Source organism: Apis cerana, linkage group LG3 (genome assembly GCF_029169275.1).
Source record: "Apis cerana isolate GH-2021 linkage group LG3, AcerK_1.0, whole genome shotgun sequence".
Taxonomy (NCBI): domain Eukaryota; kingdom Metazoa; phylum Arthropoda; class Insecta; order Hymenoptera; family Apidae; genus Apis; species Apis cerana.
In genome coordinates, this window is record NC_083854.1 from 11,151,244 (window position 1) to 11,175,696 (window position 24,453).

At 41.6% G+C, this 24,453-nt stretch overlaps 1 protein-coding gene across 14 annotated transcripts in view; it reads left to right on the plus strand.

Annotated features, from left to right (window-relative positions):
* Positions 1 to 24,453, plus strand: part of LOC107998119 (ras GTPase-activating protein raskol) — a 302,632-nt gene that overhangs the window by 84,031 nt on the left and 194,148 nt on the right. For 6 of the 14 annotated variants that reach the window (XM_062072904.1, XM_062072905.1, XM_062072908.1 and 3 more), the window contains exons 1-2: positions 5,194 to 5,773; positions 14,679 to 15,136. The exons of 4 other annotated variants lie outside the window; for them this stretch is intronic. In XM_062072904.1, the coding sequence (XP_061928888.1) occupies positions 14,902 to 15,136 (235 nt within the window). In that variant the 5' untranslated portion in view covers positions 5,194 to 5,773; positions 14,679 to 14,901. Of the gene's footprint in view, positions 1 to 5,192; positions 5,774 to 14,678; positions 15,137 to 24,453 lie in introns of those variants that run through there. 4 more of the 14 variants (XM_062072900.1, XM_062072912.1, XM_062072913.1 and 1 more) reach the window with 2 other exon arrangements.

The window sequence follows — 24,453 nt, forward strand, 5'->3', positions numbered from 1 at the left end:
TTGTATCAACGACAGTCGTATCGATTTTTAGCACCGGTGGAAATGTTAGATTATACGTGCAAGTAAGAATTATCGGCGGGAGGAAAATAGGTGAAACTCGAAACGAGGTGTAGAGAAGTGGAATAGGAACACCTCTAACGGGTAAAGGTATCCAGGTATCCGGGTGTAGAGTGGGGACGAGTGTATCAATGTGGACAGCGCAAAAGCGAGGAGGCATACTTATCGATGGCACTGTTCGATACTTGGCCACGGTTGAAAGTTGTTTATACGCTGATGTTTTCTTGCTCGTTCGTTAGTGAATGGGAACATCCTCACGACGAAACGATCACGCGCGTTTACGTGCCGTTACGTTCTCTGCCTGACCCACTGCTTTTAAACCCACCGTATTCCTTTTGTGAGATTCACTTCTGTTTGTCCCCGCGAAACAATCGAGATTTATCGTTTCGGATAAGACGGGACTCCTCTCTTCGTTTTCCTCCTCGGAGAGAGGAGAAACGAGTCGAGTCGAAAATAGGCCAATTGCGCTTTCAGTCATCATCGAAATGACGATATTTCGAATTTAGGATCCCAGAGGGATTCGATAATTATTATCCATATTCACGCTCGCTCGATGATGACTACGCTAACTGCGTGAACCGAATTTAATTGCTTTTGATAATTAACGATTTAATAATATAATGCACGCATAAACAGAGAGTCAATCGTTCGATTTTATCATACGAAATTCGTAAATGTAAAATTTATTCGAAAATTCGAATATTTCTCCGCTGTTTCAAACTGCTGGAGAACATAATATTCCAATATTCCCGAAACGATTAACATCATAGTCAAATACGTACTTTCTTACTATTTTATATACTGCTTTACATTCACGATTTCACCATAAACCTACAAACTTGTAAACACATCTGGCACTTATCCTTCGTGCACACGCGCGATGATACACTTTTTTGCTCGCTCGAGATCGAAATAGCCGAGATGGGAAAAGGTAAAAAATCGGGGGAAAAAAGTTAACTACGCACGGACGTTAAAGATCGATAAAGGAGTTTTTCGAGAGCGCTGCCACTTTGTTCCTCGAACGGACGACGTTATCGCGAGAGGCGATCGCTTCGAACGACACATGATTACTTCCCGCAATTTGTGCTCGCCGTTTATTTAACGCGAATACATTATAAAACGGTGGCCGTATTACGCGGAGAGCCTTCTTATTACGACAATATGTTTCTCCACGGGTATCATCGCCCGTCTAGATTCGTCCTGAATTATCTCGTAGGCCAGTGACGGGGCCGAGCGCATCGCGAGTAGGACGTCGTATTCTTTCTCGATTGATCTCGATTGCCCTGTGTTTATCGAGTGATACGGAGTAAAAGTAGAAAAATTAAAATTTTTCCTTTTTACGTCGAGAGTGATTTTTAAAAAAAGTCTCTCCATTTTTTTGTAGATTTAATTGTAAGATTTTAAATCACCTTGTGTTATTAAAAATTTTCCAATTCACGCGTGATCTAATCTCGCAGCAAGAAATTGTGTACGCTCTCCCGTCTCGCTCGATCCCATCGCTACATTTAGTCCATAATAAATGTCACCAATTGCGGGCCATTTTATCTCCACTTTTTTCTTCCCCGGTGCGGACTCGACGCGGATAATAGAATGGAAAAGCCGGCTCTCGTTAGAAAGTGGAATGGCCACTTTTAGACGCACAACGCGTCGTCGTGTCGCAAGAACAATGAGACGTTGTTGTCAGTCATTTTCGTTAATCTAAACGTCGTTAATGCATTATACGTTATAATACTATTCCATTGCTCGTCGTTGCCAATTTTTTCCCCAACATCGAAGATGGTACGTGGAGTGAATGGAAATGATATTATGTGTTTGTTCGCATCTGGATGATAACAATAAGTTTAAATCGTGATCAAAACGTTTTATTTGGATAATCGATGGGGTTATTCTGATTATTCGTTATTCTCTCCAGAAAAATGTTAATGCTTGGTTGTTGGAGAAAGTATCGATTCGAAGCGCATAATCTGGCTGGCGATTAAATATTTGCTCGATTATCGTATACTTAATTGCGGCGAAATGTATTCTCATCATTCTCGTTTTTTCTTCGTTAAGGCACAACTCTCCGTTCCATTCGATGACGTAACATTTTTCGAGATATTCCGCCAAGCAAGAATGAGTCAAGAAAGATCAGCGATCCGAAAGATATAATTCTTAACCCTGGTGCTCGCGCGACATAAACTGGAATTTCGTTCGAGGAATACTGCTTTATTTTCCGTAATATCTCCCCCTTACATTTTCTCGATTCCCTCGTCGTCTCCCCTATCGATATCATGGAATCTATGCTAGTTAAAAAAATATTTCCCTGGCTAACTTCCTTTCTCTTCCCGAAACGATTCCCTTTCTCTCGTTACGTTAAATGAAAAATAAACTCTCTCTCTCTAAAAACAACACAATCTCGCGAAGCTTCGTGAATTATACAAATAAAAATAGCTATAAACCTGTACATATTCTATTAAAAGGCATATTATCGTGTCGTGTCAAAAAAAAAGAAAAGAAAAAGAAACGAAACATTTTCAACAGCCGTATGTTGCGAAGCCAGGTCGCCCAACACTCTACATATTACGCAATGGTTGTGCAGTCTTGAATATCATCCGCGTCGATCTTCACGGAGGCTGGTTCTCGTACCCTTTCCTCCGCTCGTGTTCCTCCTTGCGTTGCACGGATCGCGATAAACTTCTCCAATAGCCGAGGGAGCGATGGTGGTCTCCCCCTCCTCCCCCTCGGTGATCCGTGGCGGTTGATAATTTGCAGGCTTTACACTTCAATAAATCCGCGTATCTTATCGCATCGTTACGTTTGCCGGCGGGAAGAGGAAGGTCGAGGAAGGCGGCGTTTCCCGACTCAGCCGAGTCGAACGATCGTTCTCGCGGCTGACAATGAATCCCATACTCTCTGTTTGGCCTCTCTTTAATGGCCCCGGCCGTCACATCGTAGCAAGTTCAACGATCGTTCGGGCACCGTTACTTTTCTAGCCGACGAGGCGAGGGAAGAGGAGGGAGGAGGAGGAGGAGGAGGAGAGGGAGAAGAGGAAGGAGGAAGAAGAGGCTGGCATCGCCGCTGAGCGAGAGCCGCCTCTCCGAAGGCCGGCTCGGATTTTTGGCTATTTTCGACTTCAAAGTCCCTCCACTTCCTCGCCGATCGTCCCCTGGCTCCCCGTCCGGGAAGAAGAACACGCTCGTCTGGCTAATTTCAAATGCTTTATTTTCACGACCGGTTTACCAGCATTGACTGCTGCCGCTAACTGTATAAGTTAGGAGTGGCACGATACGCAGCGTGGACGTCTCTATCCGGGCGCGCGCCGAAGGCACCTACGTGCTGTGCCGCGGATAGAATGGAATCCTCGATTGTAACGGCTGCAACAGATCGGCTAAGTCGGTAGATGCGATGAGACTTAGGGCGGTGGTCGCGTATGCGAGTTGCGCGGATGCCCGATCTGAAGCTAGTTCAGCTGGACGCTAAGCTTGAGAGGAAATTGATATGGATGGATGCTGTTGGAACAGCTGTCCAAGTATGATGGTGCAAAAGTGAGATGGTTTAGTGCGTATGAAAATTGTAATTGATATTGATACGTAAATGGATAATCTAGATTGGATCGTAAATAGTAATTTATATGTTAAATCGATACTGTTATTTCATCAACGAAAATCTATCCGAATCGGTTTGAACGAATATGTTAATTTCGCGACTCGTAAATTTCGAGAATACAGAACGTAGCGTAATTGGGGATATTTGGAGTTAAGTGGAGCATAGATGGCAAATGGCAGATATTACACGCGTTCTGTATAGATATTGTAGAACTTTGATTCGGCCGAGATGTGGGTAATAGATGTAATGCAATTAATTCCGCGGTGAGCGTTAATTCCGTTGAGAGCGGAAATACGATACGTGTTTGCATAACTGAATATCTCGTAATCGAGAAAAAATGGATTAAATGAGGAAATATTTTTAACGCGGGGAATAAATGACTGAGCGTAAAAATCAGATAAAAATTCTGAAATTTGAAGTTCTCGTGTCCTTTAAGGAGTGAAATTTTGTACAAGTTCTTATATAATTTGTCGATGAAAGAATGTCGGTTGGTCGTGTAATAACATTCGATCGAATTCTGAGAATCTCTAGATTCGTTTGGAATAGTCGATGTGAAACGGTATCGGATCATTAGACGTTTTAAACGATTCTATAAAAATAATTTTTCAATTCCTCGTCACGATAAACGAGAGATATTTTTCATAATTTTCCGGATGGAAATTACTTGGATTAAAATTTATGCTAATTCTTTGTATCAATTTAGTATTGTTTAAAATTTTTCTTTTGTACCTTTTCATCTAATGGTTGGCAATATAACGGCTATTTTACGCGCAATACTTATTTCGAAACAAATAAAATTTACTGCTGTTTCTCTCTTTGTCCCACTCGATACAGTGAGGAAAGTTTGTCATTAACCTCGAGTATACCTCGCGCCATTTGTCACAGTGATGTTTGCGATGGTAGAGAGAAAGAGGAATAGACGAGATAGCAGCGACGGTTTAATGAAGAATTCACTGAAATTCGTGTACCGAAAATTTGAGTATTGGAGACTTTTTTGGCCAGAGATTCTAGTCGAAACGTGTCTGTAATACGAATTATGGTTTTTTCTTCGTAAAACAGGATTTTTTAAATTTCAGATTTATTATAAAAATAGAATCATTTTGATAAAGAGATTTTCAATTATCTCAAAGAATATGTATAAATAATTCATCATCGTATCGTAGACAATCGATTTGAATATCGTAATAATTACGAATAAAATTCAAATGTATTTCCGGTAAAGATGTTAATCGCGCACGAAAACGTGCAATGGAATGTAGTCAACGGAAACGTTTTTAAACGACAAATTAGCTCGCATTTGTACACGAATAATCAAAGAGAGAATATATAAGAATTACGAGATCGGAAAGAAAATTGTCTATCGGCTGTCTCTATTTTCTGAGAGAGGAAAGAATTTAATTCTCGTCGGTTTGACCGCCGACAGAAAGGATTAGCAGAAGCATGGAAATATCAATAGCCCCGCGGCCGTCAATCGGTCGACGCACGTAATACTTGCGGACTGTTCGGCCATTTTCGTGCGCGTTCGGTCGGCTTCGGCCGACCAGCATTGTCCCGCGTTGTCAGTTCGCGGCAAGCAAGCATCGCGTGTGTATCGTGTGTTTTCGTTCCGCTACGACCAGCGGGAAAATGTGATCGTTCAAAAAGTTCGCCGACCTATCGTTGAAAATTCTCATGCCCGTGACCGTTTCGAAACACGATCGAAAGAATCACGCGCAAAAGGTGGCGCGTCGTGCACAGTGATTCGAGTTTTCGATTACAGTCGCGTCTCGTGTATCGTCGTACGTATGTCCTCGCGGTGTTGTGACAGTGTTTTTTGGTGTTTCGTGGCCAAACGAATTCGATCGAATAATTTAAATCGCGTGGATCCTTGCCAAGAACAGAAAAGGGCCAGATAATTTGTGTGGCGTTTTTCGATACGAGATTTTTAACCGAGGAACTTCGAGAGACGTGTCGGTATGTCTTCGTGTACGTTGACTCGGGGTCGAAAGTCCTTGAGCTCGAAGTTTTTCGGGCGTTTATCTTGATCGCGGCGACAGTGCTGGAGAAAAAAAGCTCGGTGGAGTCTCGGCAGAATTTACGCTGAAAATATTCGACGAACGTCCGCGATTCGTCGTGTAACGCTTCGCTACAGGTAACTGTCAATCGATTTATATTTCCGATAGACGATTCGATCACGTGATTTTCCGAGGCATATCGAAATGTTACCGCGATTGATTGACAATTCGATCATCTAGATTGTTATATTCGTCATATATCGAAGCACGAAATTCAACCAGTCATATAGGTTAGAAAATTAGTCGGTAAGCGTATCATTACATGGCGAACAACATTTATCGAACGTATTTGCAATTCGATGAAGTTCATTCTCCTCTATCGATCGATCGTGACCGCAATTTTCACGTATTTCCAAGTATTCTCGAAACGGATAAAGTTAGAATCATCGATAATATCGAATTTATAATACATAGGCGAATAGAAAAAGATAGAACCGATAGAATTCGTACAATAAAATTCGTAAAATTTAAAATGGCACTCGCGTACAGTGAAGCGAAGTGAAGCAACTTTGTAAATGAATTGTAAATGAATTTGTCTATTCTTGTTCGATCAGCTTTAATATTTATCTACGACACATTTCTCTACGACACATTTTTTTGCTTTTCGATGTATTACTACAGTCATTTGCCAACACGAATGTTTCCACGAATTCCAAGAAGTAGGAAGTCCGTTGACATTTGTAAACAGAATATTTATACAGACATGTTTACATTCGTGGCATAGCTAAGCTGGTTCGATCAAGTTTTCATTATAGCATCTCGATGTAAATACCATCGCCGCTAATGTAAAGAAGATTAATACGACTTGACAGTGGTGGATAGCGAAAAGGATGGGGAAGGAGGGACATCGAATAAAATCGACGCGTCTCTATCTGCCGAGCAAATGGATTTCGCGAGATTCTGCATAATTAAATATAGCCGGTCGCGGTTGAGTAACTATGTTCGCGGTTCTTTATACAAATGCTTTATTTCATCCGCATGTTTGACGACCGTTTTCAAATTTAATTCCTCGTCGTCGTGGTAGAGACGAGTCGCAAAGTTCTGTCATTAGTATCGATTACGTCATTACTTTTCGAAGCAATGTTTCTTGCTACGTATTCGTTTTTTTTTTTCTGTTCTTTTATTACTTTTGATTTTAGAGGAATATTTTTCGTTTAATCGAACGAATCGATAACGAATCGAAATTGCATTTTGTATTTTTATTTGTCGTTCAAAATTGAACGAGACATTGATTCATTAAAGATAATAGTTATTTGAATCGTTGATGAAATTGTTTCATTATTTTTTTCATTTAAAATATTGGGAAAGTAACAATTGATAGATATCTTGTTTAATTTCAAACGCTTTTCTGTTCGATCGAAAGAATCGAAATTGCGTTATTGCAATGTATCGATACACATTACAAATGTACATTACAAATAACGCAATCGAAATGAACATAAATTAAAATAATTGTTTCTTTGCGTATAATTAGTTGGCAATTGTTTATTGAATTTTTCACGCGTATTACATATGCAAAGAAAATAAATCCCAATAAATGTCAATTTCAATGTTTCGTTTTATTCCATCGAGATACACGTGTTATTGAAATTATGATTCGTTTTGATCGATGCTTTGTCGCGTATTTTCACTTCCCTCCTCACTTTTGAATATTTATTTTTGTTTCCATCCGCATCATCGAAACAATTTTTTTTTTTGTTTTTTTCTTAATTTATTACGCTTGCTGAAGCACTTTTTCGGTCTGATTTACGAAACATGGATTCTTTGATTTTTTCAGTTATTGTTTTTTACTTTTAAATTCTTTTCTCAATTTTTACCACTATTTATATGAAAACAAATACTTTTAGATCAAAGAAACACATTCTAATCCGTTCAATTTCTACTTTCAAATCGAAATCTCGATCGAAGAACTCATGACATAATAATCTGATAACACGGTTTAGCGAATAGAATAACCACAGCGTAACGCTCCATTCGATGCACGATCTGTCGATTCGATCTTCCGGTCGAGCGCATTCATTCCATTCTCATCTAAGAGAAAAAACAAAAAAAAAAGAAAAGAAAAGATACGAAATGCTTTCCCCGATGATTGGTAGAGACTTGGCGCAAACCCGGATCGTCACTCTTAGGAAACGAAAGTTTACGACCGCGAAAAAATGTTGAGTTGGTTGTAATGGGTTTTCAAGGTAAGACAGATCGTAATAAGCCCTTGAAGCTCCGGGCGCTAGTCGTGGCTTAAGATCGATGTTGCAAGAAACCCACGGGTCCGCGTGTTATGATTGTTAAGGTTTTATTCACTCGTTATTGCATCGGTCGTTAGCGAGCCCTCTATTTCAACCTCTCTCTCTCTCTCCGCGCCGAGTTACGATTTCGAATTCTTATTTTCCGCGCCTGTTTCGCGGACACGATTCCAAAGCCTCGAAGCGAACAAGCAAAGGGAACAAAAACGGATGGGTGGGGAGGAAAAGCGAAAGTCAACGAAGAGAATCGTTTACTCTCGGAAAAGCTTTGGGAAGTTTATCAATAATTTATAAGCCGGGCCCTTGGAAACTCTCGAAAGAACTGGACGAAACGAAGCGACTTCCTCTCAACGAGGGGTGTAACGCCGACTTTTCGTGTAATCCGTTCGATCCGAGTCGAATTTCCCAAGCCAAATTTCCCTTTAATCGTGGAGAGAAAGAGAGAGAGGAAGAGGGATGTCGTTGAATTACGCGCGGAGAGATAAGTTTCCGTTTTCGAACGTCTGAGAACAGATTACACACAGGTTAGTCGGTGGTTGAGTCTGGCGAGTCCGCGTTTCTGTTTAGTTTCGATTTCGCAGGTGTTAAGTTATTAGGAAGCCGTGGTGCGTGCGTTACTTTGCTATTTCCATTAGAGAGTTTCTGTAATTCTCCCTCGAATTGGGGAAAGGTTTCACCTTTTATTAAGCTTTGAGAATACTCGTATTGAAGAATACTTGAATAATCAGGTCGGTTCGATTTTTTCCCTCCACCTCGCTGAGAAATTGCGTTTTTTTAGATCGCCGTTCAGAAGTGAGTTTTGATAGTTAAGTATAGTAAGTAGTACAGAGACGGCTTGTTGCGGAGTTAATGGCTCCAACTTAATTTGATGGAGGATTTAGATTAAACGCGTGCTCACGTCTAATTAAATACGCCATTTTACATACGTTCTTTCCGATTATCTTGATTAATCTGCATTAGAAAATTGCCTCGTTTAAAAATTCTTTCAATTAAGTTCGTTGGAAAAAGAAAAAAAAACTATATATATAGCTTCTCAAAAGAACGACTCTCAAAAAGAAAGGGCGATCTTCTGAAAAACAAACTTGGATCCAATCCGCACGATTTGACAAATCGATATTTGATTTAAAGAAACGTTGCTCGCCCGCCAGCTGATTCGATCTCCTCGCACACCTCGGTTCACCTTACCTCATACCTAGAGGGGCATAGTCCGCATAACCGAGTTCCACGGCCAGATGGGCCTCGAGCCACCAGAACGCGTTCCACCAGATTCGAATCATCGAGATACGAGATCGCTGCGTAGCGAAGAGCAATTAGGTAACGCCGCCGATTATCCCCTTCCGCGTTTCTTCCGCGGCTGACAGCGGGAAAACTTTGCCGGGATCGAGCCATTCTGCTCCCCGCCTTCTCCTCTCCGCCGATTTTATCGATCCCCCGATAACTTAAGAGCCAATTACTTACCCTCTTTCGTTTGATTACTTGGAAACTCGTTTCGAGGGTTTTTATGCACTTCGTTAACGGGGGGGGAGAGAGAGAGAGAGTGATCACGTTCGCTCGAGTGTTTGCGCATTGGAAAGCGAGTTGGAAAACGATTAATGGGCAGATTAACGATTCGGAAGTATCGATTTCGCATCGCGGGATACGAGAGGAGAGAAGAGAAGCGGTGGTATTGGATTATATCCTTGGATATTTACTTTTAAATGATCACACCGTGACGAATAACTACCTAATAATGAATTCTTCAGCCTCCCCTCTTCTTATTCTCCGTTAAAAGTGGGCGAGGGGGAGGGGGCAAGGAAGCGGTGAATTCGAATCGAGTCTCGCCGCCATCGGTTGGTAAATCCGGCATCAGGGAGAGGGGGAGAGAGGGAGGAAAAGCGGGCGGAATGCGACGCTGGGCCGGCGCGCGAGTACTCGGATGCTCGTTATCAGGAGGAGTGCACCTGGTATCCTTGTTCCTGCCGCGGATTCCTGCCAGGAGGCCTCCATCCGATGTTTACGAGGGGGATCGCGGTCCTCGTAAGTAGGCACTCTTCCTCCTCCTGCTCCTTCTCCTCCTCCAGTCTCCACTCTGCGTGGTCTCGAGGAGGCACGGTAGGTCGACCTAGCCAGGAACAGATCTCCACTCGAGATCCTTTTCAGAGGTTTAAGGTCGGCCGCGTGTAAGTCCCTCCTCGGCCTCCAAATGTCGAACTTCGTGCGCATTCGAATTATATATATATGTGTACGTATCTCCGTTGGTTTTCGCCTGTGTCTTTCTCCATAACCACGTCCCTCTTTTTTTTCTTTCCGTCTCTTATTCGAGCGAGAAACCCTTCTCCCGTTCGAAGAGAACGAGCCTCTAAGGTGGACGAGGCTCGTTTCCTCCGTGCGAAGGACCCTCGGTCGGTGGTCCTCTGGGTCCTCGCACCTGATGCGATGTCACGATCATCGCGCCCATCGGTGTCTCGAACCGATTTGCCGGTGATGAATGTCCGCTCGATTCGAACAGGATGCGGACGCGAATGTGTGTAACGGAGCGAATGGGCAAATTAGACGAGCTTCCATTATTACAATTTTGGGCAACACTCGCTCCTTGGAACGCGCTCTTTCGTCGAGAATGTTGCCCGAAATTTTCCAAGAATTTGAAAATCTTTTAAAATTGCTCTTTTTCCAAGAGGGTTGCCCGAAATTTTCGAAAAATTTGAAAATCTTTTAAAACTGGCGCTCTTTCGCTAAAGAATTTGCCAAGAGGATTGTTCGAAATTTTTCAAGTATTTGAAAATCTTTTAAAATTGGCGTTCTTTCGCCAAGGGGTTTGCCAAAAGGATTGTTCGAAATTTTCTAAGACTTTGAAAATCTTTTAAAATTGGCGCTCTTGCCAAGAGGCTTGCCCGAAATTTTCGAAAAAATTGAAAATCTTTTAAAATTAGTGTTCTTTCGTGAAGGGAATTTGGCAAATCGAGAATCGATCGATCCTCACCTCGATACCCGAAATTTTCCAAGAATTTGAAAATCTTTTAAAATTGGCGTTCTTTCGCCAAGGGGTTTGCCAAAAGGATTGTTCGAAATTTTCTAAGACTTTGAAAATCTTTTAAAATTGGCGCTCTTTTGCCAAGAACATTGCCCGAAATTTTCGAAAAATTTGAAAATTTTTTAAAATTGACGTTCTTTCTAAGGGATTTGGCAAGAGGGTTGTCCAAAATTTTCCAAGAATTTAAAAATCTTTTAAAATTAGTGCTCTTTCGCGAAGGAATTTGCCAAATCGATCCTTATCCCGATGCCGGAAACTTTCGAAGAAAAATCTTTGAACAAAAGGATTGAATATTCTAATTCATCGTTTTATTTATTATCGATATTATTTCGATCCCGTGGGAAACGAGAAAGCAAGCATGCAAACGCGGCGGCAAGCGTTAAATGGCAAATTGCTTCTCTCCTCCCGTTGGAAATCGGGGAGTGCGTGTCAGCGGCCAATCCCTCTCCCATAGGATCGTTCTTTTCGATGGAAAAAGGAAGGCAGGCGAGAGGGGAGGAAAGAAAGAAGGGCAATCTCTGCGTGGTCACGAAACGATTGCACGGGTTCGCCACGACTCGGATGCGAACGACCTGCTGGCCCTCTGTGCCTCCTTCCTCCTCCTCCTCTTTCTTCCTTCCTTCCTTCCACCTTCGATCCTCCTCCTTCGCACACACGCACACGTCACTCTTCCTCGGTATTCGCGAAACCAGTTCACCGCTCCCGTGATCTTCGCGGCGATCGCCGAGATCCGCGATCTCGATCCATTCGTTGCGCGCGCATCCCAGCTAATCGTTCGCCCTTCCAATCCGATCACCTTCCCTATCACCTCAAATATTCGAAAAAACGTGGAAAGAAACAAACGTGTACAAAATGTCGATATCGAATTGCCGATTCAAAATTAATTCTCTGTTTGTTTTAGAAAAAGATGGGTCTCTCTCATTCGATATCGAAAGAAAAATTGATCCTGTTGCTGTAAAAAAAAAAATTGAACCACAATCGTAAAATAAATTTCTAAAGGAATGGTAAAATTTGAATAAAATTTACCTGGTTTTAAGTTATTATTAATTAAATAATTATGACTTGAGTAAATTATAAAGTTAGAAGAATAAAAGAATTCGATAATGGAAATTCTAAAGGATTGAAAGGATTTAATACCTTTTGGTGGTCGATTTCAATATTATGGGAAGAATAAGAAGAATGAAAAAGAGTTAAAAAAAAACACGATACAAAAAATATTAATTCGGATACAATAAATAAAATTATTCTAAATTTTAAAAAGTTGGTAAGAAAGAAATATGTGAGAAGCTCGAAATGTTCTTATCTCGAAATCAAAATTCGCCATTTAGAACGATCGTTGTAACGGTGCTTCGCACAACTTGTAGACGAATTAAGATTAAAGTTGGAAATCTTCTTGGTGAGGGAACAGATTGTTGAATATTGGTGAAAATTGCGGCCGAGCATTAGGAAGATGGATTCTACCGATTCCATGGATATTTTAAAGTTTCGAATGGAATCATTCGATAATTCTTGGAATGGAACGAGTTGTTGGAGAGAAATGGATTGGAATATGAAAATTTTCACGGAGATAAAGATGCGCTTACAGGGAATAAAGGTGAACTCGATGGCTAATGCTTCTTTGGGATAGAACAGGTTCAGAGAAATAATAAATTTGACGAATTGATCCCGTTTAATTCGATTTACCAAGAAATTTCAAGATTGTAAGAAAAATTAAAGCGCGTTCGATCGGAATACTTCTTCTTGCGGAATATAATAAATTCAAAGATTCGGATACATAATATTTTTCCATCAAATACAACTTCAACGGAGGATAGGAAATTTGCACAAAGAAGAATCCAAGATTAATAACATCAATGAGACGGAAAATTCGAGCCTTTTTCTCCTCTCCCCGCTCGGTCCTTTCCTCCTCTGAATGGGAACGGTTGTTGGACCAACAGCCGCGTGCACGGTAATAGATTTTCATCGCGTGAAGCCGCTTCGGCATGCGAGCTCCTCGAGCCACACCGTTATCCTTTTTCAATGAAACTGGTTTTTTCGCTTTTGCAGTGGCGGGCCCGGCTGGCACAGGAAGCGGCCCATGTAAATATGTGTAAATAATTTATCGACATAAGTGCACGCCACGTTGCCGTCGCGATATATCTCGTTCACGGGGATCCGAGTAATTAATGTCCCCTTTGCCGGGTCGCGTTCCATTACCTCGAAAGTGAATCTTGGCGTTATGAAAATTAAGCGGATGATAGATCAAGGGGAGAGAAACGAACGACACGCGCCACGTAAAATCGCCGGCACGAATTAATATCCTCCTCCCCTCTTTCATATTCGAATTCCCGACTCTTTCCAAGCGTTGTCCGCTCCCTCTCAAACCTCGTCTTGTTTCCAAATAACCGAAACAATCGCGCGGCTCGTTCGTTCTCGCGAAATCTCTCTGAATGATTATTATTCCATTTGAACGCGAACACGGTGGAAGAGAAAAAGAAAAAGAAAAATCGCTCTCGCTTTGAATCATAACCGAGACGTGTTAGTTTCTCGCGTTGGTTGACAGATAAGAGTCGTGGTTCGCTCGCTGGGCCAGCAATTCGAAAGTTTGTAAAGAAGAGACGCGTTTATTCGTTGGGAAAACGTGAAAGAGATTTTTCATCCATTTCGAGAATATTTAAATTCTCGTCTAATACTCTCCTTCCGTCCGATCTTTATCCAGTTCCATCGAGATACGTCGCTCTTCCCTTCGAAATCCCCTCGATATTCGCGATCGAAGGAAAAAGCGTCGTTTGGCGATCCGCTTTCGGCTCGTCCGAGAGTGGTTGCTCGAGAGTGTTGTTGGATAGGTCATAACTCTCGTCGACATGTCGCGCGGGGATGGACCCGGGAGAACAGGCAATTAATTACAAGCTCGCTTAATTAAAGAGGGTCTTGGCGTTTCAGACACGGGAGTTGAACTCCACTTTCAAAAGTCCGAGTGAGTGTGCATCGCGAGAGTGCACTCGGCTCTCTCTCCTAACCCACGGACGTGTAACTTTGATCCACTCTGTCTCTCAATGCGTGCTCTCAAAACCGTCTCTCAAAACTTTGTTTCTTTTCAAACTGTTTATCGTCCTTTCGCCAGCAACGATCGCCTTTTTTCCTCTCTTTCTTCCGAGTTACTGTATCATCAGGGCGGAGGAAGAGTTGAAAAAAAGGATCAAACGTGTTAAACGTATCAAAAGGGGTATCTCGTGACAAGGATATTTTACTCGTGTTTCTGCATTCTTAAAACGTTTCAACGTTCCCCTCTTCTGTGTTGCGATTTTTCTCGCCTATCAAGAAGAGAAACAAACAAAATCTTCTCCCGATTATCGAAAATCTCGAGATAATTCGTAATAATTAATTATCACACGAGGAGTGGAAAATCGATGAATCGAAAATTACGAAATGCTCGGGCAATCTTATTCTTCGAAAGTACAAAGTCTCCTCTGAATATCCTTGTCTTTACCTTATATCTCTTCTCTACTTTCCATCGAAATTCAAAAAAGAGAGGAAAAATATCAAACGTTGCGCTCGACCGCGCTATTGGAACACCCAATAAAACTCGGACGATTGGAACAATTAAAACGGATCGCCGCGTAACCGAGGGCGATCTTCCGTGAAAACTGTGCCGCGAAAAAAAGGGGGAATGCCTCGATATGCCTCGGCTCACTTTCGAACGCGCGTCTCGAACGAATCTCACGAATCCGCGCCTTCACCATGTGCTTTCAGTTTCCGAATCGAAAGCCGGCAAGCAACGACGGTCGGCCGCGGCCAACGATGAGTCGTGTCGCGCTTGGCGAATAAAATTTCCACAAGGAAAGAGAATTTTCCCTCGAGAATTTTTGCCCGGTCAGATTTTGATTGCCGGCGCTTTCGAGAGGAAGAAGGGGGTAGAGAGGAAGGCGTCCTCGGCCAGGAACGGATTCTTCCTCGAGGAAAATTTCGCGCGGGAATGGCGTTGACTCCGACGCGATGCCGCGGCGGAGGCGGCGAGAACCTCTCGGAGGAAACGACGAACGAGGACGAGGTGGGAAACGCCGGCAATTTCGAGCCCCTGAGCGACTCCTGCGGCGAGAGCGACATGGAGGGCCTCGATCTCTCCCTGTTCGAGCCCCAGGTAGACACCACTTCCTGGTGCGACTCCCGGATTCACGCGGGCACTCTTCATATCCTGGTCCATTACTGCGGTAAGCTCTGATATTTTTCACACGGATTATATTTTCTTTCGTGGATCGAGGAATTAACAATTATTCGTATACGTAAATTGGTATTATCGATCTTTTTGTCCGTTTGCTTCCTTCCAGAAATTTTTTATTCGTTCTTTCTTTTCTTTCTTTTTTTTTTTTCGCGATGAGGAGAGAGACGTTTATCCTTTAGAGGATAAGTAATTGTGGTTTTATAATTAACGTAATGTTGGAGAGAGATTATTTTTTTTTTTTTTGAGAGGAATAATTGGAAAGGTAGGCATATTGCGTTTCGGTCGAAAATTGATTTCGGTTAACGTTAGAGGCATCGGGTGAATGAAATTCTTCCGAAGAGAAAATTGATTTTCCCTCGTCAAAAGCATTTGATATGTAGATGAGATCCCGTGAAAGAATTTTCTTTTAAGAGAAAATTGGTTTTACCGTTCCCCGCGAAGGGTATTTGGTAAGTAGAACTTTTTACACGGATATTGATTTTTCCGCGTCAAAAGGATCGATAAGTAAAACTCGTGTTCTCTTTGGAAAATTAATTTTTTCATAGAACGTTTCCTTCTGCGGACAAAATCTAATAAAAGTTGAAGCTTCGTCAAGAAAGAAAACGCGTCACCAATTATCAAAAAAGAAAAAAAATATGAAACATCGTAAATCATCGTAGCGATATTTCAATAATCACAAAACGCCACTGCGATGTATCTTCACAAAGATTTCAATTCGCGACAGACTAACTTTACAAAAACATATACAAACATATTCAATTCGTAATCGATTCTTAAATTTCCAAATCACAAAGTTACAAAGTATAAAAAAGTTACGTTTGATGCACAAACTCACAGTAGCATCACAATATCCCACGTCACAAAGCATCACAATATCCCACGTCACAAAGCATCACAATATTCCACGTCACAAGGCATCACAATATCCCCACGTCACAAGGCATCACAATATCCCCACGTCACAAAGCATCACAATATCCCACGTCACAAAGCATCACAATATTCCATGTCACAAAACATCACAATATCTCCACGTTACGATGCATCACAATATCTCCACGTCACGATGCATCACAATATCCCGCGTCACAAAGCATCACAATATCCCACGTCACGAAGCATCACAATATCTCGACGTGATCACGAAGCATCACAAAGATATATTTGCAAAGCAACGATATCTTCGCAAATACAGTAGCCGCTACGATTTTAACGCGATATCGCGAAGATAAGGGAAGGGACGAGGCTCACCTGCGAAACGAGGCGTTTCGCGCTTCGTGCCGTTGTTTCTCGGCCCGATTTCTATTAACATACAATGCCGGCCACGATATCCCTTCGCCCGTGATTCATCGCCGCGAATTAATCTGCCGCGTTAAATGAAAAGCCGAAGAAGAGTGAGCCGCGCGCGTGCATCGTCCACGCGTCGCCGCGTGGGCGGATGCGCGGGGCGGCTAAACGCATCTGGAAGATGGGATCCCTCGCCAAGGCGAGGGTTTTTTATTTTTTTCTATTCTTTTTTTTTTTCGAGATTGTGCAACGAGAGTGCGTCGCGCGAATCTAGCGGGATTGAACTCGCGAAACAGAGATATGTGCGGCTGATGCGATGGGCTTTACGCGCGGGGCTGATGGAGAGGATTGAGTCGCGGTGGATTTAGGATACGAGCTTCGGTTCGATGATGCGCATTGTCGGTAGGGTGGATTTTTCTAGATTTTTTTTTTTTTTAGGGGAAAGGATATTTTACGCTTTTTGAAAGCGGAAAGTTTTTAATACGAGTATCATAAGAAGTAGAAATTTTTGAAATTCGGATGAAATAATTTGGGATGTGGCTCGAGGATTCGTAGCCGCGGGAAAAATTGGTGGATGGGTATTTTTTTATTTACGAGCTTATCTTGTTGCGCCGAAAAATTATATGGAGAGCAGGGAAAAATCGATGCAGACTCGTTGATAAAACACAAGGAATGGAATTTTTCGATTCGCAGCCGCGAGAAAAATTGATGTACGGAACTCTCGGCTGATGAATATTTTCTGTTTATTATCTATTAAATTTATTTTCTCACTGGAAATTATGGGAAGAATATGGAAAATTGGTGAAACACAATGGAACTTTTGCCCGCGATTATACTTCGTACCTTTTGTATTTAAAAGAGCTCGACAATTTCTCGACAATTACTTTTACTCGTTTTTCTCGTTCGCGCGCAGCAAAACTGTTCTTTTACTTTTTTCTCTTTCCCCTCCGGATCCGGATTAAAGCTTAAAAAAAAAGAAACGTCTCCGAGCATTGGCTTCGAAAAAAGGATAAATTCCTGTTTAAAAACTGTCGTTGTCCCACGCGAAGACGAGATAATAATTCCCTTATCCGAGTGATCGGCGAATCAGCTGGCTACCGCATACCGGCACGAACGGTGGATAAAAACGGTGGGATCGGGAAAAGGATGGTCCGCGTGATCGATTCGCGGTGGAGACCAATTAAATGGTGATTCACCGCGGATGTAACGCCGCCCGCAGATATAATCTGCTCGGTCGCAATAAATCGATGTAGGTAAATGAGTCGCGTATCCTTTCCACCGTGTTTCGTCCTCCTTTCTCCTTTCGTTACCCACTTGGAAACCTTCCTCTCTCTCCCGTGTTTGCATACGCGTTTTTTCCACAGCTCGATCTCTCCTGCAGCCTGTAGGAAGGGAAGGAAGAAAAAAAGTAGGAGAGGGATAAGGCCAAGCGAGAGGCTGAAATTTTCATGTGTACGGATCGAGTCGAGTTCTCTCCTTCCAGCTTTTCGCTCGAATCGTTTGCCTCTTCGCGGAACCTGTCCAATGGGAAAAGAGGTTTACGCGGTGGACGAGGAGTAGAAACTAGGGAGGAGATTGATGCTTCCTTGATATTTTCTTCCACCGTAAAGCGTATGATTATGGCCGCTTCGAGCAGTGAAATCTTCTGGTCGGGTTGCTTGTCGTAGAGGATGTTGATTAAATTGGCGGGGACTTTGCGACAGGTGATTCTCGTGTTTGTTTAATCGATAAACTTTTTCTAATCTGATGTTATTAATGATAGCCGGGGAATTATTATTTATCCCTGACGAACATTATAACTCGAGCCTTTTCTTTTCCTCTTTTTAATGCGTGTTAAATCGAATTAGATTCTATTTTTCTCTTGTTTCCGATATCCTTCAATTTGCGTAGAGAATATCCTCGACGCGAATCAAAATCGGGATAATTACTTGTTCATTTACATCGAATTTTTAACGACACAATTTTCTCAATACATTTTCCCCTATTTCTAATATTCTTTAATTTGTAATCACGCAGAGAATATCCTCGCCGTGAATCGGATTCGAGTTAATCTTTCATCTTTATTTTCAATAACGTGTAATAACGCGAAAGGGGAGGGAATTTCAAAGCGTTCCCTAAATTTTTAAATAACGTTCCTTCTTCGTCGTCGCGTATTATCTTTCGAAATCATTATTCACAATGGAGAAAATTTAGGAGGGAATTTCGATAATTTGGAGAGTGAAAGAAAAAAAGGAGGAGGAGCACGCGCGTTCGATCGATCGAACTCTATTAAACCGACTCTCTCGTATCACGACGTTCACAAACTTGATGCGCGACGTGACGCAAAGCTCTCCTCTCCACGTTATAAGTCTGGTTTCGGGTCGATGTCGAGTTCAGTGGTGCGGGTAATTAAAAACGTCAATGCGATAATTATGGCGTCGTCGTTGAGTGATTGCGATTCGTCTTCGCAAATGGAAACAGCCGATCCCAGCACCCGTTCATTCCCCATTGTCTCCGTAATAATTAGTAAACGCGACTTTAAACTTGAACTTCGATGGAATCAAGGGGATAAACTTTACTGGAACCTTATTTTCCCGAAAACTTTAACGGAATCCTTCGTTGTAATCCGACTAACAATTTTATTCCCCCAAGGGATCGATTCACCTGCAAATCTAACTCTTGTGCAATAATAAAACACAACTTTCGTACATACTTTTCGATACTTAAGAGGGAATCTCGAGAAAAATACGCTAAGAGGAATTGATGCGTCTCGAAATGGAATATTTACATTTGAGAAATTCGATCATTTTTCGAGCGCTGGCTCGTCGTGTACATCTTCCTCGACGTCTTCAACTTTTAACGGCGATCGATGCACGGTGTCTATATTTAACGCGAACTTTAGACGTAAAATTAGAACGTTGCACGATTTATGTAATACTGGATGCGCGATGGATCGAATACGAAGGCATCGTTATACGATCACGCGTGACTCGCGGAATTTTGAATTATGCCGTCGATACATGACGAACCAGTTGGAACACGACACGTAAACCGAGCCGAGTTTACAGATGCGCGCGCGCTCCTTATCGACTACTTACTTCGCTCTCCAACTTGGAACAACTCGTACTTTCGGATCACAGAGGAATCGCTCCCCACCGCTTCCAGATATCGCACGATCCGCGCGATACTCGAAATAGACGAACGCGCGGTGACCCGAATTCCTCCGCTCTCTCCGCCATTTTTCTCTTAAAAACCCTCCTAATTTAAAATTTCGAAAATTTTTCTTTTCTACTCGACGAATATCACGATATAAACGATCGTTTCGAGCAAATAAAATATATTATTTTAGATCGTGCGAGTGACATTTACGAGTCATTAAGGGGTAAACGAACTCGTGCGTAATAATATCAGTGTGTCACCGAACCAACGTCTGGCGTTCCGCCCAAATAACATATGTCCTGGATAACGCGAAAAGGAATTGCATACCTGTTGATGATCAATTCTTGCGTGCGTGTGTTTAGATAAAATGCGCGCACGGTTTCGGGTGCATAAGAGAGAAAGATATATACGGAACGAACGGGCGAAATGCGTGTGTGACGTATGCGCGTGATAATTTTAAGAGCGCAGCTCGATCGGGGGAGATGAGTCAGTCAGTGTCAAAGAGTAACAAGCTAAAAGTGATGGAGTATCGCTATCGAGAATTAAACGTGATACCAGGGGGAATAACTTGGGATAGAATTTTTTTTTTTTTCACGTTTTTCGATATTTTTCCCTCCGTTGGAACGACACTGTCGTTGTTATCGCGCGATTCGAATGTACGATGAAAAATTTGCGCTGGAAACATGCGTGTAAATTTTTAATTAAGATCACTGGTCGCACGAACGGAAACGTCATCCGGGAAATTCGATTCGTTGCGTTGTTTTCATTTTCGAAGCATCGGAATTGCGAGTGCAACGCGTAAGTGGTTCCCTCGCGTAATGAAAGTGTCAGCTGCAGCTGCAGCGGTTTTACACGTTTTACACAGCCGGATATGTTATTTGATTTAATTTCTTCATTTAGGTTATTTAATCGCTCGCAGTTTATGCGCGCCCTGTTATTTGACGCGCAAAAAAAAAAAAGAAAAAGAAAATATCCGGTTTACATCAATTCGTTATTAGGATTATTTCGATTATTTCCAATGTTTCTCTGTTTAAAAAAATTTTCGAAAACCGTCCCCTCTCCTTCCGAGCGGAATAATCGAGAAAAGGGAGAGTGATCGGAGAAGGACGAGCAGTCTATCGAGAGAAACGAAGTCACGCCGAGAATTAATTATTCGAAATGAACGTCGGTGGTCGATGGCGGTTCCATTAAAAGCAGGAAATTGTTGGAGGGAAGGTGAAGGTGGAGGGGCGGCTTAACGTCTCGTTTACGGCGGCTATGTTTTCAACGTCTCTCTATCCGTCGAATCGATGATAAAACACGCGCTTCTGTCCTTCTTTATCCCTCACCGATCTCCTCCGTTCAATCTCAACCAATATATGTATATGTATAAATTTATTTTCCCGAGGCATCACTCTCTTCCCACTACTGCCTTTTACATCGGTTATTGCGTAATCTTATTACGCGAGTGGAATTAACTATGCGCTGTTCCTCCTTCCTGTGCGTTCAATTACCAACCTATTTTCACGATTATTTCGCATCACGCTTGCATGCCGAACATCATGTTTGAATTGAATTTGGAATTTCTATTCTCTTTTCTTCCCTTTTTGTTGTCCAGACATTAGGAGAATTTTTACAGTAATCTCTGATAAATTACACAGGTAATAATATATTTGCTTTTTTGGAAATAAGTTTCGACGTTTAATTAATATTTGGTTTAATTTTCTTCTTCTTATTCCAAACAAACAATCCAACATTTCTTATCTCTCGTCGCGCGAATGGAAGAATTTGTTGGTTCGAGCGGGCAAAATTCCACCTGTCGGATAGAAAGAAGATAGTAACACTGTAAAAACACTTCTCACAATACTTGTCCGGATTACACGGCACCTCTCCAACTGGAGAACAAATTGCACATCTCGAACGGAACGCAAGCCCACGAGGCTTGTCCCCCTTGATACGAGGAGCACCGTCCTTGGGAAAGTTTACGACTTTGTACGGGTCGAGAGTGATGATCTCTGGCGAAAACTTTCGCGAAATAATCGAGAGGGGTAGCGACTGTGTCCGTTTATCGCACACCACGGAAGAAAAAATCTTCAATTGTAATCCCCCCTCTTCTCTTATTAATTCGCGCAGGGTCATCGGTGCCTATTGTCTTCGAGAAATTGGAGCGTTCGAAACGAAAGTCGATGCTCTCTCGCTCTTTCTAGTCGACACGCGTTGCTTCTTCGCCGACCTAATTCGATTCGAATCGTTTATTTAACGATCGGGCCTTGGACTCGATTTTTCTTCTCTCTTTTTTCTTTATCCGACGCGTTTCCTTCCCCTTCTCGCGCTTTGTTAAACCAGAGGATTGTCTCTCTCTCAATACTTTTCATATCGGCTCGAGAGAGCGGAGAAGGAAATTTTATTTTCGAATTCAACTTTACACGATCGTTATATTACGTCTCGGTGAGTTTTGGATCGAAACTTTCGAGAATCACTGGCAATTGAAAATGACGAATTGAACTGGGTGTTGGTTGGCTGTCGACACAGAAAAGCAGAGGAGCACACGGTCCACCACAATTGAAAGTAACAATTAGCAGCGGTCTGTGACACAGAAAAGTGGAAGTGGAATTTTTTCTCGGGATAATGTATCGCATTTGGGCCACCTCGCCTACGGTTTATATTTCGCGGTAACGAACCGTGAAGTGGAATTCAATCATGGGAACGATGTATATAATAATCTCGAGTGGAAAAGTGAATGGAAGCTTGGCTTAATTGACCGAGGCGATCGAGGATGCTTGTATTATAATGATAATAATAAAAAGTATCATCGTCGAAAGTTATCGAGATAATGGAATCAATTTTCAGGGACGATTTTCACGATTTTCAAGGGATTGAACGAGACGGGGAAATGGGGAAGGATGGAACGATCGAGAAAAAGGAGAGGAGGGGGAGAGCACTTTTGAGCAGAGACGTCTTTGTGCGTCGAAGATCAAAGGAGTTCGAATCGTTTGAAACTGTGTCGGAGCGGAGGCGATAGTTGAGATCCGTTTGACGTATCTGGCTCGTGGCTCGTCGATATATATATATATAGCTCGTAAATTGATAATCGTACATTCGTTGGAACGAGTACAAGCGAATCTTGCGTAAATCGAACTGGAATTTTTCTTCATTTTCAATTACGAAATAATCAATTTCGTTGAGTCGAGATCCAACTGAGCTTCGTGTAAGGCGAACGATCGTTAAACCGTTCTTAATATCTTTTCCCATTTCTGGAACGGATAATCGCGCGAAACAGAGAAGAGATAGAGATCGATCGTCTTTGAGAAAAACTTGAAGATATCACGGAAACGAATGTATCGCACTTTTCTTTTCTCTCTCTTTCTCTTTTCTTTTTTTACGACGTTAAACACGTGATTCGATAATTGAAATTAATCGATCAAGATGTCTCGAAAATCTTGTACGATTTCTCTGGTTTGGAAATAGTTGGAAAATATATTGCAAAAGGGAAGAGGAATCAAGAATTGGTAAATTGGTAAAATGTTTTTGCGAAAGTGAAACATTCGTAGTTGAGCAACTCCGCTCATCTACGCTACGCTACGAGGTTAAATTGTAAGTTTCGAGCGAGAAGTCGTGTCAATAACTCATTTAGCTACAACCGGGTTTCACCTGGCGAACAGTTGACAGTTGTCTTTTCTATCTTCCACTAGCAATTTCCATGCTCTACCGACCACCTCCACGACTAATTACACATATCCATTTGAATTAACCGGTCTCTTTCTTTCCTTTCCCCTCCCTCCTTCTTCCATAAACGGTTTCGACCGATAGCGCCACTGTTTTCCACCATATGCTCCCCCCATTGAACGCTGTTAAACACACCATGTGACGTCCCGTCGTGTTCGCTTTTTATTAACTCGTCGATCGCGCTACTTTCTCTGCAACTTTGTTTTATATGTACGTAGCAGTCTCTTAGACGCGCGATTAACCTAGAATCGGATTAGAGACGTTTGTAGATCGATTTTTATATGGTTTTATTAAGAACTCCATTTAAGCGATTGAAATTTTCCCAATAACCTGAATTTTACTCCACTTGTAATATAAACGTTCCGAGATGTTCCGCAGAATAGTAATTTTATACGATACTTTCTTCCTTCCTTTTTTTGGATTTTTATTAAGAAGACGGTCCAATTGAATCGAATCAAGTTTTTTTTTAGAAGGATTAGTTTATCAGAAGTAAATAAATTTTAAAAAATTATTATGAATTCTCTCTTCTAAAAATTTTCAATTGATAATTTTCATATAATCTATAATTTTATACGATACCTTCTTCCTTCCTTTTTTTGGATTTTTATTAAGAAGACGGTTGAACGAATCGATTCTTTTCTCGGATTTATCAGAAGACGTGAAAACAAATTTTAAAAAATTATTATGAAATCTCTCTTCTAAAAATTGCTAATTTTCAATTGATAATTTTCATATAATCTATAATTTTATACGATACCTTCTTCCTTCCTTTCTTTGGATTTTTATTAAGAAGACGGTTGAACGAGTCGATTCAAGTCTTTTTTTATTAGTTTATCAGAAGACGTGAAAACAAATTTTAAAAAATTATTATTCGATTCTTCATCAACCTCATAAAAGTATTCGATCGAAGAGAAAACTCAACTCGACTCAAGTCTTCTCTCGAAGCATTAGTTTTTCGGAAGACGTGTAAACAAATTTAAAAAAATTATTATTCCATTCTTCCTCGATAAAAATATTGAAAAGAAAAATAACTGTGAAATCTCTCTTCTATCCCTAAAAAGAGATCTACAATCTACTCGAAATTGCAAATTTCAACCGTAATCGTAGATAGTTAATGACACGCATATACACAGAGGGGTAACACGTGTTACCACGCTAATTAATTCCACACCGTGG